The following is a 14,561-nucleotide window of genomic DNA, read 5'->3' on the forward strand; positions in this document are numbered from 1 at the left end:
AGCTTAACGTAAAGGGACGATACTAAAAAGAGGAGTAGCCTGCGAGCAAGCTCTCAATTATAGGTCAGTCGCGAGAGGATATAGCGCGAGCCGGGGCGGGGGCTCGCCGCTCGCGCTATATCGTCTCGCGGCTGACCTATAATGGAGAGTTTGCTCATAAGGGAAGGTGAAGGGGACTATATCCGGAAGGATTAAATTATAACCACACTGGAGGATTATAGAGAGGCCAGGGAGGTGTTTATAAGTAAGAAAAAGTGGCTTTTACTACACCATTATCAATTAGGTATCACCGGTGGACTAAACTCAGCGTTTTTGCAACATTTAGGGCCAATTATTTAAACGACGTTTAGACAGCGTTTATGAAAGTCGTCGTCTAACCCATGTTTAAACCTTGAATACCGTTTGTCTAAACGTTGTTTCTCCATAACCGTGTTTAGACCATGTTTAAACACCGACTAGGGGACAATAGGAAGTTAGACCTGCTCACGGGTATGTTTAAACGCTGTTTAACAGCAATTTCATGACCAGCCATTTTGGAATGGACGGACTACCTCGCTACAGGCCCTTAAACAAGGGCTAACTTAGACCCCGTTTAAATAGCCGGCCCATAGTCTCGAACGCTCAACAACATTATTGTTAATCAACATCTAGCTTGGAAAAAACGAAATTAACTTGATACTGACGAACAAACGACCCACGTACGCATACAAAAATTTAAAACACACTCTAACGCATTACAAGGAGAGCGAGTTAATTAACTTGTTAGCGAACGAAAATGCTAAATAATAAATGCGTTCAACTCATGAATGTAATTACTAAGAGGAAGCTTACGTACTATTATCGATTACAACAGTCATAAATTGTCTCTAGTGCAGAGCGCATTAAATGGCAAAGATAGGTTTCTAAACGTGATGACGTTTTACGTGACTATCACGTGCACAAAATCAGATTGCTATGAATTCTAAAAATCTAATTCTAAAATCTTCTGCTCCTCTTGTCATTATACTTCTGTCTACTTTTACCCTTAAACGTCACTCTTCATAACAGAAAAAAAATATCACGCATACAGCTCTTTAAATTGCAAATAATTTAAATAATTACAGTTCGAATCGCTCTCTACTACTAACAGCGCGCGCAGTACAAATTGAATAATTACGTCTGTCTACGTTTTGCGGGAAGTTTTGTTACGCCGTGAAGCCTGAAGAATTCTGTTAAACAAGTGAAGATTTCATCTTTTCGTTAAGAAAAGCTAGCCGCCAATACAAGGTAAGATTCGTATTGATTCTTTTCTAAACCGAAAAGTAGCTTTCGAGGAATTGCAAACTTTTTCTCACCCTTCCGTAAAGGCCCCGTCACAAAAATTATAAGTTAATCTTAGGGATCAAGCGGTTCATTTCGGAGAATATATATTTTCGGTCTATTTAGGAGGCCTAAATCACCTCAGAAACTGATTTGCACTCAAGGGATAAAGATGGCGTTTGCTTTGATACTTTGCCACTTAATATCGTGGGTGACAAAAACATTTGGCGCAAAATTTCAGCGTTAGTTTATAATTTCGCATGTGAAATTACACAGTTGCTATGGAAACGTTTCAAAAACTCACGATTGTAAACATAATTTGTTCGCCATGATATTTATCGGTCACCAAATAGTATACTCGTGAAATAAGGATACAATTTCATTTGCGTTTTGTTAAAAGTACGCTCGGGAAATTATTAGATTACTTCACAAAGCGCGCGTGAAATTGATTGCCCACAGTAACACGTAAGTGACATAGGAAATTTAATTCCTTTTGTTATAATTAACGAAAAGACGAAAAGTTTCATAAAGAGAAAAAAGGAAAAAACTGCGATACCGTCCAGGTATCTCTCTTTTAAAAACTTTGAAACGATCCTGAAAAAAATACATGCCTCTGATAAAATCTCTGCAAGTTGCACGGATTCATGTCACACATTACAAGGCCATTCAATTTGTCTTAGGAAAACATGACTGAAGTTGCGACACGACGCGTAATAACGACTCTGTCGTTTAAGAGTATTGTCAAACGTTTAATCAACAAATTAGAAAGGAAAATAGTTCTTCTCGTGAAACTTGAAAAATGTCGCAGAAAGGCAAAAATGATTCGAATAAGAATTTATTCGCGGTGAATGGTAGCTAATGGTACACGTTATTTAACCGTCCGTGCAACTTGAAATGTCAACAAGTATCGTTACCAACCCCTATCATAAAATTGCCTTACGTCGTACTATTATAAGTTTAAGTTTCTTATGCCACAAGGGTGCAGTAGAGAAATGATTTTGCAAGTAATTATCCTCAATTTTTTTTACAAGAGAGACATTACAAACCGGGATTTTCTCCTAGGATCATGGCTTCTAGTGAATTATTTTCATATACTCAAGAAGAGCTCATCAGCATAATTGAGCAACAACATGGCGAAATTCAAAGCCTACTTAATGAAAGAGGCTGGCTGCATGAAGACAGCAACATGCAGAGGAGCCAAGCGCAAGAATGTTATGACAAACTTCTGGAGTGGCAGGCGTATGGAAACGGCCTTAAAAAGGAGCTGGAGAATTTGAAAAAACGAGACGAACAATGGAAGGAGGCACTGACAAAAGCCGTGGACAAACTAAACACGGAAAGAGAAAACTTTACCAATCTTGAAAACCTATATTCTTCTTTAAAAGAGAAAAACAAACAGTTAAAAGAAACTCTCGAGTCGGCATTCATCCTCGGGAGAGGCATGTATGAAGAATATTGTGCTTTGTGCAATAACTACACGTTTCTTCTCAATTATGCGTACTGGATTCAGTGCAGTTGGAATAAACCACTTGCAATTTGTCAAGGTCAAGAAGAAGGAAACCCTACGCCAGCCACCCCTGTAGAAGAATCCTTTCCCGCCACCGCGACTCTTCCACCAGAAGGCTGGTCAGCCATCTCCCCCAACATGCCAACCACCCAATCCCGTCAGAGCCCGCTTTTCAACCGGATCAATTGCCCTTGGGATGCGTTTATTGGAGCTAACGCCAATGACAACGTTCCATACATGTCAGCAATTCAAGTTCCACGTGTAGCTCCATGCTCATCGGCGGATAACACTCCATGCGTGGCTGATACTCAGACCCCATGCTTGACAGAAATTAAAGCACTATGCCTGCCAGAGATTGAAGCTACATGCCTTTTAAATGCGTGGCTGATGCTCAGCCAACCCCATGCTTGACAGAAATTAAAGCACTTTGCCTGCCAGAGATTGAAGCTACGTGCCTTTCAAAGGATAAAAGTCTATGCGTGGCTGATAATCAAATGCTTTGCGTTTCCGAGGTGAAAGCTCCTTGTGAATCAGGGAACCAAGCTTTACTCGTGCAAAATAATGAAGCTCTATGCGTGATTGAAAACATTGATACTGAGTCTGCAGGAAGTGCCCATCTGTCTATTAATGAATCGCTGACCGGAAAATCAACAAGCAAGGTATGTTGAAGAAATGATACGAGTATAATAATATTTCTTTCCGACCATCGCCGTGTTTTTTTATGTGTTAACATGTATAGTTGTCAAGTGGCACATATGGGGGACCCCGGTCCCCATCTTATTATCAAAGAAAGTCACTCACAGATGGCTCGAAGCTCTTTTGGATCTCGTTAAAAATGTTTCCTTTCGTTCACGGGGCCCCCACTTCACAAAAACCTTGGGTTACGCTACTCATCACATTTATGGCCATTAAATTAAATGTTAATTTTTTCCCAAAATAGTCTCTAGTAGCAATGGTACAATGTTTTGAAGATGAGCGACCTATTAATGACACAACTTCGACTTAAATATTAATAATTTTGAGCAAAAAGTCGCTGTGCTTTATATGGTGGCGTGAATTAATAATAATAGCCGTTTAGTCACAAATCCAAGTGAAAAGGAGATAAATGAGGTTTTCCCTTTCTAGTTTATCTCCTGATAAGAAAATAAATTAAAACATTTATTATTTACAACTGTTTAAAATACTTAACATAAAATATATAGCACATCACACAATAGAAGAACTTAGTGTTCACTAGAAAAATTTGCAAGATGACATCTCAGTCTGTTCTTAAAGGTTGTCAAATCTTTCGCCTCAGCAATTTCCTTTGGCAGATTATTCCACTTATCGATTATGCGTATAAAAAAGGAATGTTTAAAACTATTCAAAGTTGCAGATGCAAACTTAAGTTTAAAACGGTGATTTGCTCTTAAGGGCCGAAAATCATGTGCAAACGTAAAATATGCTGAGGGATCTAGTCCATTAAGTCTGTTTACTGTCTTATAACACTCGATAAGCGACGTAAATAATCTTCTTTGTTCAAGTGTTGGCCATTTAAGGAACTTCAGACGTTCTTCGTAAGACATGTCTCGCCCAATATTTCCAAGGGCACATTTGGATGCTCTACGCTGTACTTTCTCCAAGGCGTTCAAGTCTTTCTTAAGGTGCGGACACCAAACTGGAGAGCAGTACTCGAGTATCGGACGTACTAGGCTCTTATAAAGTTTCGAAAACAACTCAGGATTTTTAGGGCCCACTGTCCGTCTTCTGAATCCAAGCATACTGTTTGCCTTATTTGCGCATTTGTTGGCTTGCATACTCCATGACAGGTTCGAAGTGATGTAAATTCCAAGATCCTTAACTTCAGATACAGCTTTCAACTGATTACCACATGGATGATATTGAGGACTTGAGTAATCATTCTTTTTAGAAATGCGCATCGCTTCGCATTTATCAGTGTTAAATTTCAGCTGCCATTCATTGCTCCAAGATTCCAGGCGAGTAAGATCTTTCTGTAGCTCTTCTACATCTTCCTTAGTATCCCTGAGTACCCTATACACCTTCATATCGTCTGCAAAGAGTTTTGAGTTTGACATAATATTTCTCGAAATATCATTGATATAAATGAGAATTCCAGTTAAAAAAATTCTTCATGGATTTGACGACAAACCAAAGCCTCGTCGGCATTGTGCTCAAAGGCTTGTATCTGTTTCTCCCATGAGGATGGATTCGATTCAATTTTCTGCTTCTCTAATATTGATGTTCTCTCTGTTATTGTTGTATATTGTTAGGATCCTATGTCAGTTAGCTTTTTCTTTTTTTTTTTTTCAGCCAAGAAGTCGTTTCCGAAGATTGAAAAGATGGATGAAGAAACATTTCTTGTGTTGTTGCAGCAGCGCAGATAAAGACAACAGATCCGCTGTTGTTCCCCCCTCCCCCCAACACTAAAAAAAAAAAAAAATTGAAAAAAAACAAAAACATAAAAAGACAAAAATATTTAAAAGAGAGGAAAAGAAAAACAGAATTCTTATCGCAATGGGTCTGACGATGAAACGAAGCAAGCCAATTTCAGAATGGTGCGCAGATTGCTGCCGTATAAAAAGGTAAAGTACTATTGTTTTATTTTCAGTTTCAACACCTGTCTTAGCAGGTCTTTCGGACAACTTTCGGAGATTCAACGATCTCAAAATATATATTCAAAACGTGTTTAGTTGGCTACGGTCAACCTGTATCCAATAAGTGCAATTGTAATAATTGCTTTACTTAGTTTTGTTTCGTTTAGCATTTTTATCTATTATTATTATTATTATGCGTGTTTGAACACTTTCATGAGATTTGCGCAATACAAATTGCATTATTATTATTTGTTATTATTGATATATCGTCCAAGATAATAACTTACTTATGCTTGGAGGAGGGGGGAGTGGGGTTCTGCCTTAATTCTTTTATTGTCCTGAATCCTTTCTCCAGAAATGACGTACTCTCATTCCAACTCAACGATTTTATTATGAACAGTGCTCTACTGCTTGAGGTTCAAAACACAAGTAAAGATGGAGACTGAGGGAACTCACAGAGCAGGTGCTGCCTGAGCTTGTGTGGGAGCTGAGAGAGCTACAAGCCACAAGTATCCTGAAAGGAGACTATATATGATATGAAGATAAAAGGACAGGATTACTGCACATCCAAAGAGAATCAGGTTAGTTTTACACACAATTTTAGAAGACTGTAGAGTGCCTGAGGATTTGAAACAAGGGACTAATATGAAACAAAAAGCTAGAGGGACCTTAAACTCGAGATTTCCCCATATTGTTTTTCTGTTTTCTCTGTTGGTGACGTACTTAAAACAAACCTTTAGCTTTCGAACTGTGTCAAATGAGAGCTAACAGAAGCTGCTCTTCCGTTGGTGCTATAAATGCATTGTTTTCTATAATTGAAAAATTGACTGAATTATCTTACAGTTTTCCGTTCAGTCCAATTTGGAAACAACTTAACAAATATCATGCACGTGTAACTGTCTTCTTTGCCAGCACTCACGTTTTAAATACGTGAAAAAATAAAAAATGTCGAGCTGTGAACACATGTACCTCTTTTGTACCTATTTTTACCTTTCATTCTATTCGTCCCCAGGTCCTTCTCTTAGATAACTTAAAGATGATGGACAGGGAACTGTTTACGTATTCCTTCAGGGATCCTTCTCGTCTAAAGAGAGCTATCATTGAATAGATTGTCTGTGCAAGTTGACGCACAGAAAATTCCCTTGAAATGAAAAACGCATGTGCAATGCAGGTGAACTTCTCAACCGAGACACTGGTCGAGGGACGGCATCCTCTACTGCTCCCGTTATGAGTTATCATTTAAGGAAAATTCTACTGCGCGCGGGGAAACCGACGCGTCACCTTCTATGGCAGTGACGACAAATAAGCGAAGTCCATAGCTCGCTACCGCGTGCGGGGGAACCGACGAAGTTTCACTTTCAACATGAACAAACAATGGCGACGAATTGATTAAAGATGTATCCCAGAAACTAACGGGATTTATACTTTAAAGTTGGTTATCCGGCTGAGAGTCTGAATAATTAAAGCTCTAGAGCACGGTATTGGATAAATCAATTTTACGTGGCCGTTTCCAATGCCGACTGTCTTCGATGGATTTTTAGTAAAGGAATGAAGAGTGCTCATATAGAACTATGCTTTTGAACGCTTAAAAAAGATGAGCACCTCTTTTCTTGAAAACTGTTACAGAAAATTGATTCCAGTGTCTTGTGAAGGGTTTATTTCTTGGGTGCAACATGGCAAATGAATGCAAATTGACGCATGCGCACAATATTTGTGCTCGTAGCGCACCAATGTTACCACAGGAAGCCCATGTTCTTATTGAGAAAAGATTTCACAGTTGAACTGATACCTTTACAAAGAAGAAGCAACTTATAAAACTTTTGTATCTTTAAATTTAATATCACTTTAACTCAACTCATTTTTTCGTTAATTCTTAATATGTTCAACGAGAAGCAGAAATATCTAGGACCCTCTTTCAGACAAATGCCCGTAAAAATTTCCGAAGGAGAGCATACCTTGCTGTTAGAAGCCAATCTCTAAAACAAGCCTTGTTGCGCTAAGGTTTAAAATTCATTTTCCGTCAAGTTCTGGGACTACTTTTATAATTTGCAATAAACAATTTTTCAAGATCTTAAATTGGGGTATCCCTTAGTCTCGATCGTAATATACAAAGGTAATGGAAGTTACAACCTCGTTCCCAGGGTCTCTCTTCTTCCCGCCCCAGTGAGAGAGAGAGAGAGACCCTGGGTGAAGCTGGTCACGTGGCACCCAAAATCTGGGTGCTTGACACAATTAGCCGTTAGGGAGGGGTAGTAAAGTATGCAGTTGTTGCTTTCTCAGAAGGACGGAAAAGCCAGCTACGAACTTTAAGACAACAAGCGATTTTACAACCAAGCATTTCTACATCGCACACTCACTTAAGACCTGGAAGAGGTTCACGTTTCTTCCACTCAGGTAGAGTGTTGTGAATCCAAAAGAATTATTCTAAAAACAGTCGTTTCGGGACGCCAGAAGGAAACTGACAGACGATGGGGGACGCTTGAGTCAAAACCTAAACAGGCATGGTGATTAGAACAGAGGTATCGCTGGCTTTACGCCTTTTAACAGAGCTCCAAATGGGGTGAAATGGGAAAGAAGATCAATTTTAGTATTGCCGAATGGAACACCAAGAATTTTCGGCAATAGAATTTGAGCAGGCGAAGTGCTCAGAAATACCAACGGACTGAAGCAAGCCGCGTGTGAATATAATTCAAAGGTACTTTTCATCTTAGTTTATTCCCTATGTCCTTGACTTTAAGACGTAGTTAAACGAAAAATATTGAGCTCAGAGCGCTGATTGTGATCAAAAACAATGTATTTATTCACAGGAAATCGGTGACTAAATATATATTCAATATTTTGCTTCGCGAATTACATGTAAATAAACAGAATACTGAACAAGAAGAATATATATTTTCTTGAGTGATGAATTATTAATAATGCTGTTACTGAAAGGATTTTTTATGAACTACATTTCATTTTATAAAGCAAAAGATGTACTTATTACTGCAGTTTAAGCTTGAATAAATTCTATTTCTGGTTCAATTCATGGAATCAGTTTCAACTAGTGTAGAGTTGTAGAGTTTATGAACAACCTCTGCTTCTTTGATCGTTTGAAATTCCCTAGATTGTACTTAATATACGATTTTTGCAGACGGCATGAAACTGCGCCAAATCTCTCGCATTTTGCGCTTGAAAATCTCTGATCGACTCTTGCGAATAAAATAATTGAGCGAGTATACCCCGACTGGGGAGAAGTTTGTCGTGTGCTGTCACGTGACCAGGTTCAACCAGGGTCTCTCTCTCTCTCGCTGGGGCGGGAAGAAGAGAGACCCTGGGAACGAGGTTGTGGAAGTTATAGCTCTTCCATAGAACGATCCCTCTGAAAGCGTCTTAAAATCCACCACGACAATTAACTGTATAACTTAATCGCTGTGGCGGCAGCGCAGATGATGTCCCTGATAGAAGACACGGACAAATAATTAGTTAACAATCGTAGCATTTCGATCTCGGGGAATGTAATTCAATTCGCAGAAAACCGGTAAAAATCAGTCCATCAACGCCATAATCAGCTTAGCTCCCAGGCGGTTCAGGCGGGGTCTTTATATTAGGCCTTGGTTCTATATTCGCGCGCTGACGTCATTAAACCCACTTGAGAGTCCACTACTTGATACGAAACTCGACTGTGAACTTCGGTTCCTCGGGTATCTTCCGTAAGGGAAACAAATAGTGTGACTCATGTTAAACCTTTCAAAAAGCTTTAATTTTTAAGCGTTGACGTGTAGATGTGACGGACTTGAAAGCGCATTTTGTAGTCGTGTTCCTAGTGACCTGGCCTTTGAGTGAAAGCGACGCTAGAGTTGCCTTTTTTGAGTGCGGTGTGATTGGTCAATTTTACGGGCCGAATTTCACTGTACGGCCCGCTAAACTTCAACTACATTTCCTTTCCTGCGAACCCGATTAACCTCAGAGATATAAATAGAGAATAAATCTCTTACTAACCTCATTTTCTCGGTCTGTACTGTAAGTTACAAATCCTCGGTTTTTCCTGTTTTTTTTTTTTTTTTTTTTTTCCTTTTTCTCTTTTTTACGAATCCATAAATCAACGGGATAAAACTCGGTCCGTAACTTACAGTACGGACCTCCAGCTCGGTTGGTAAGAGGTATATAAAGAAGCTAAAAGAGCTGTTCTGATGCTAAAACGTCCCTTTTTCATGACGGAAAATGAACATCACGCATGCAACTATTTCAATTGTAAATAATTATTGTTGTAACACTGAGTCCCATGGCAGTAAAAACGTTAAAACCTCTTTCTCTTTGCAGCCGGCATCTGTTGTGCTGAGAGCTTTTTTTCAAGTTCGGCAACCTTGCCCTTCAGTGTGGTGATATCCTTTTGTGCCTCAGCTTTGGCAAATTGGAGTTTTTGAACATAAGACAAACCGAAAACTGGGCATAGTTATCATCGAAGTCATTAAACCCATGGACTAGCATTCATCCGGGGGAAGAAGGGGGCGGGGGGGGGGGTCGGGGAAGGGTGAAGAAGTATCACTCCCAGAATTTGAACTTGCTTCTTTCCTGCACAAGGGGGGAGGGGGCAGTGGTAGTAATACTCATGTCACTTCATGTTGGGTATCATGTGATCGGATAAGTTTCCCTTCATGCTCTGCGTATCCCTATATCCAAAGCTTTATCGCCGCTCAATTCGAACCTTTAACACCCCTCCCAATGGGGGTATACCCCGCCCATTTGACCGCATACGGGGGAATTTGAACGGTATTTTTCTTTTGATCCAGCGGAATTCGTGCATGGGATTTCCTCTTTTTTACGGGGGTTAAGGACCGGACTTCTCCTTTGTGAACGAATGGCTCACTCTAAACGCTTTGAAAACAGTTTTTGAAGGTGACATTAATATATCATTGTTTGCAAAGCAAGAACAGGATTGATTGATTGATTGATTGATTGATTGATTGATTGATTGATTGATTGATTGATTGATTGATTGATTGATTGATTGAAGATGAAACTTTGTCCTCGAGGACAGGTCTTGGACTAAGCACTTAAGGATAGGGCATTTGAACTTTCGTGAACGTCGCAAGTTGCAGACACCTAAAAAGGGAAGAGGATGAATTCATGAGCGCAGAGTGTAGGACACAAGCACTAAGTGCAAGCCAAGGAAAACAGGGGAGGGGAGGGTAGGACGTCCCTTTTTCCAATCTCGCATTTGCACCTCATGGCTCACGCGCTTCCTAATATCCTCCCCTCCACCACTTTTGACACCTACTACAAAGGCTACTACCAGTATTTAGTTACTATTCTTTAATTCACACACTAAAAGCAAAGGTATTATACTCACCACACTATGCCTACCTTAATGGTACACAAATCGATCGTGTGCAGTCATTCAAATATCTGAGAGTAACAACGGATGCATAATGGAGCTGGAAACCACATATCAGCAATCAGTTTGCCAAAGAATTTAAACTAGGTCAATGCCTTTCTATGTATAATCGCATATTCCAAATGTTGGACAATAGAACTTGCATGGCCTTCTACAATGGTCTAGTTCTGCCACATCTTGACTATGCTGACACAGTGTGGGGAGACCAGCCCGGTCTAAAATCAGAAACGGAAAAATTGCAAAGTTTCCAAAACAAATTTGCAAGGAAATTAAATTAGGCAGGAAGTTTTCTTCAGAAGCCTTGAAATCTCTGAATTGGCTTTCCCTGGCTGGGAGACGCTTCTCTCATCGATGTACCACCGTAGAAAATACAATCAAGGAGACATTGCAGATGCGGAAAGAGAGTATTGTACTACCAATTTACTAATGACTAGATGTCTCTCCCAGCAATTTTAAGGAAACCAATGCCATGTACAATTTTTAAGAAAAACATTACAAGGCTTTTAATGGAAAATATTTCTAGGTAAACGCCTTATTGTTCATACCTGTAGATAATCATTTGTAAATAGTTTTTTCTAAGGCTAGTGCGTATTTTTTCCCTAGATTTTAATATTTTTACTTTAATGAAGGGCCTCCCTGAAAACCATGTTTTTATGTGACGGGCGCTTCCTCCTTAAAAATTATTTTACTATTATTATTAAATAGCTAAAATGCCTATGCAGCTATCAATGTGAATTGTTTTCCATCTTTCTTTTTTTTTTGGTTTATAGCATGTATTTTACACTTCTGACAATGTCCATGGTGGGTCCCACCTCTCAATAACCTTTCTATTACCTACCACAATTATGTTAGGACATTTGAGTTCCTGAAGAAGCGTGATTTCACACAACACAGTTCTGTTTATTCCTACAAATAAGACCACCATATACGCCCGGTTAACTGCATAAAAGTAACAGTGGGTTGAAACATCATATATCCTTTGAATATCAAATAGTCATTTCTGTCATGTCTCACAAAGGATTGTTGATGACTGCAACAAAACCCCATAATATTCTCTACACAGATAATTCACAAATTTGTGTTCACAGACCAATGGACACCAGACAAACAGCAATCATGAAAAAAGTTTCAGTTCAAAAATACATAAGTGATTAATGTAGATGCCTTACAATCTAACATATGTCATAGTGATGACTGGTAAAAATAATAAACTAAATGTTAACCAATAAGCACAATCCGGAAAAACATCATTCTATTTATCTTGTTTATGTTATTATTATTATTATTATTATTATTATTATTAATATAATTATTAATATTATTATTATTATTATTATTATTACTATTATTATTATTATAATGATGAGAACTCTTTATTAACATATTATTATTATTATTATTATTATTACTGACCATCTTTCGCTTCACTACTGTGCCCAAGTTTGATCTGTAAAAGAAACATTACAATAAAATTTACATAGCTTAGGACACAAAGAATCCAGGTAAATCACCAGCTTCCGTCATCAATAAGCCAGTGTACAAGTATACTGCATCCAAGCCAGCTGGTGGAATAATTCCAGCAGCTGGCTTGGATGTAGTATATGTAAAACAATTGGTTTTATAGATAATCAAACTCCTTGAAATTCTGCAACTGATCGGCAAGATGAGATATCACATGACTTAACAAAAGCCCTTTCATCGAATTTATACAAAAAAGAAAACCATGTCAAATACAGGAAAAATTGATTAGCTGCCAGCTATAATAGATGGAAGTACCTTCATGTTGTATAATTACCTTCTTCACTGCTACAATCTAATGAGTTTCCTGATCTGCGGCTTTGTACATCGTCGCAAACGGCTCCAAAAATTATCTCTTTTAGAATATACAACTATTGGATCGATCAGTGAACCTCACATATTATTGTATTTACCTGTCCTTCGCCCAAGAAGTCAATCTTCTTGTCACGTTTCGAACTTCCCTCCATTTTGTTTTCATGGTATGTGCTGTGGTGGGCCTGAGTACTAGTAGATCACTTTAGAGCCCAGTGCCCAGGACGGGCCAAACTCGTCTTCAGAGCCGCGCGAATTTGTTAGGTTCGTTATGTATCTGTCATTTTTTGGTCGCTTTGTTCATAACTATTTACTTCATCCTTACCTTTCCATAGGAATTTGAAATTTAACTGATTAACTTCCTTTATGATATTTTCAGGAATGGGCAACAAAGGATGTATAAACAAATTTCGGTAGAAGCAGGAGCCAGTACGCACGAGTAGAGAGAAGAAGTAGCAAATCACTCAGGGCTTTTCGTCGTGGAGAAACTCCCTGCTAATCCACTCTACGTTTATCATTTTTTATGCGAATACGTTTCTTCATTTAGCAGATTTTGGTCTAGTCTCCCACACAGTCTTTAAAGAGAGTTGTATATGTGAAAAATTAACGACACCACCAACTAACGACTAAGTTTGAGCAATGTCTGAGGAACATCCGTAAGGCTTGTATTGGCTCTGAGCCTCCAGCATCAGGCCATTTCATACCAAAACGTTAGATGGGAGGATGTATCTTGATGCCAACTCCCCATCCAAGAAAAATAGTCTGCAAAGTCCAAAAGTGTGTATTACGATTGTCTGTGTACCGTATTTTGCTATAAACTGTTACAGCTGGTGTCGAGTTTTGAACTAAAATGTACCCATCGTCGAAGATGTAGCAATAAAAAAACGAGGACATATAAAGAAGTTTATAATTAATTATAATGTATAACTCTGATCAAGTGTATTACCACTAGCAAGGATTCCGAAGGCTTCCGCTCATTACAGGTTTCACTATAGTCTAAATTCACTAAAAATTTGTCTCGCAATCCACCAATCATCACCCGAATTCACAAAATGACACTCTTGCAAAATTTCGTGCTACTGGCCGGTTTTTGGATCAACCAGAAGACGCCAAATTTAAAAGACGCTAAAAAACTAGGGATGGCAGGGGCAGGATCGTACAATTGACCAGGTACAGGGATAGAATATGTCAAAGTGATTGTGCAAAAGGTGAAACATGTGCTCAGTAACAAAGTTGCGGAAGGAAGCAGTAGTTGAAAAACTGGTAGGGGGTGAGAATTTACAGCTATAGTTCCAGAGCTTAACAATACGATTAAAGTAAGAGGCCTGAAAAGTGCTAGTTTTACATACAGGAGTTTTAAGGTTATAAGGATTACGTAGTCTGGTTCGGCCGTGGGAAACAGGAGAAACAAAATCATAAACATTAAGATCAGTAAAACCTTTCCGACATTTGTAGAAAAAAACCAAGATCTTTGAGTTCGCGGTCAAATGTCAGAGGAAGGAGTTTCAAAGTTAAAAGTCTGTCGCTGTATGACATCACACCTACACGTTGTTCGAGGATCCACCTTGTGGCCCTCCTTTGAATCCTTTCAATTTGAGTTTTTAATACAATCTTGTCCGGGGACCAGACTTGGGTCGCGTAGGATAACTGAGATTTCACAGGTGCAAGATAAAGTGAGCGTCTAGCAGAGACATCGTTTAATACTGGGCACGTGCGTTTTAAAAGTCCAAGTAACTTGTTGGCCTTAGCAGTAATAGCATGGATATGTGTGTTCCAGGTGAGGGAGTTGGTGATGTTAACTCAATCGTCTTCCTCCGTGGACACATGCTCGATCTCTACATTATCAAGCTTGTAAATGAAGTCTAGCGGGCTCTTATTTCGAGTGATGGTTAGCGCCTTGCATTTAGAAGCATTGAACCGGATATTGTTGTGCCGAGTGCACGTGACCATGTTG

The 14,561-nt window shown here is 39.0% G+C and overlaps 3 protein-coding genes across 6 annotated transcripts in view; 1 reads left to right on the plus strand and 2 right to left on the minus strand.

The window, feature by feature from the left end:
- The window catches only part of LOC146473186 (cyclin-dependent kinase 7-like), a 13,950-nt gene extending 1,174 nt beyond the window's left edge, over positions 1–12,776 (minus strand). Inside the window, exons 1-4 of one of the 2 annotated variants that reach the window (XR_014866407.1) lie at positions 12,709–12,776; positions 12,191–12,224; positions 11,616–11,683; positions 10,747–10,992 (exon numbers count right to left, since the gene is read on the minus strand). Coding sequence is in view for 1 of the 2 variants with exons in the window: in XM_085118423.1 (XP_084974549.1) it covers positions 10,939–10,992; positions 11,616–11,683; positions 12,191–12,224; positions 12,709–12,762 (210 nt within the window). In the remaining variant the exon portion in view is untranslated. Of the gene's footprint in view, positions 1–10,570; positions 10,993–11,615; positions 11,684–12,190; positions 12,225–12,708 lie in introns of those variants that run through there. The other variant, XM_085118423.1, reaches the window with a different exon arrangement.
- LOC146473187 (uncharacterized) lies at positions 1,172–9,741 on the plus strand. 3 transcript variants are annotated; one of them, XM_085118422.1, is made up of 6 exons: positions 1,172–1,266; positions 2,362–3,465; positions 5,117–5,388; positions 5,756–5,981; positions 6,413–7,513; positions 8,725–9,741. In XM_085118422.1, the coding sequence occupies exon 2, from the start codon at positions 2,366–2,368 to the stop codon at positions 3,215–3,217; it is 852 nt and encodes a 283-aa protein (XP_084974548.1). In that variant the 5' UTR covers positions 1,172–1,266; positions 2,362–2,365; the 3' UTR covers positions 3,218–3,465; positions 5,117–5,388; positions 5,756–5,981; positions 6,413–7,513; positions 8,725–9,741. The 3 variants fall into 3 exon arrangements, with proteins under 3 accessions (XP_084974548.1, XP_084974546.1, XP_084974547.1); XM_085118420.1 differs by having other exon boundaries at positions 2,362–5,388; positions 8,725–9,736; XM_085118421.1 differs by having other exon boundaries at positions 2,362–5,388; positions 5,801–5,981; positions 8,725–9,736.
- LOC146473188 (uncharacterized) lies at positions 4,030–4,851 on the minus strand. The gene has a single exon (XM_085118635.1). It carries the CDS (start codon positions 4,849–4,851, stop codon positions 4,030–4,032), a length of 822 nt encoding a protein of 273 aa, XP_084974761.1.
- Positions 12,777–14,561: the final 1,785 nt, after the last annotated feature.

This window comes from Pavona decussata, unplaced genomic scaffold (genome assembly GCF_977016875.1).
Source record: "Pavona decussata unplaced genomic scaffold, jaPavDecu1.1 SCAFFOLD_94, whole genome shotgun sequence".
NCBI classification, from domain to species: domain Eukaryota; kingdom Metazoa; phylum Cnidaria; class Anthozoa; order Scleractinia; family Agariciidae; genus Pavona; species Pavona decussata.

Bases quoted from the DNA above. Each gene is read 5' to 3' on its own strand.
- LOC146473188 (XM_085118635.1), bottom strand. From the start codon at position 4,851: ATGAAGGTGTATAGGGTACTCAGGGATACTAAGGAAGATGTAGAAGAG.
- LOC146473187 (XM_085118422.1), top strand. From the start codon at position 2,366: ATGGCTTCTAGTGAATTATTTTCATATACTCAAGAAGAGCTCATCAGC.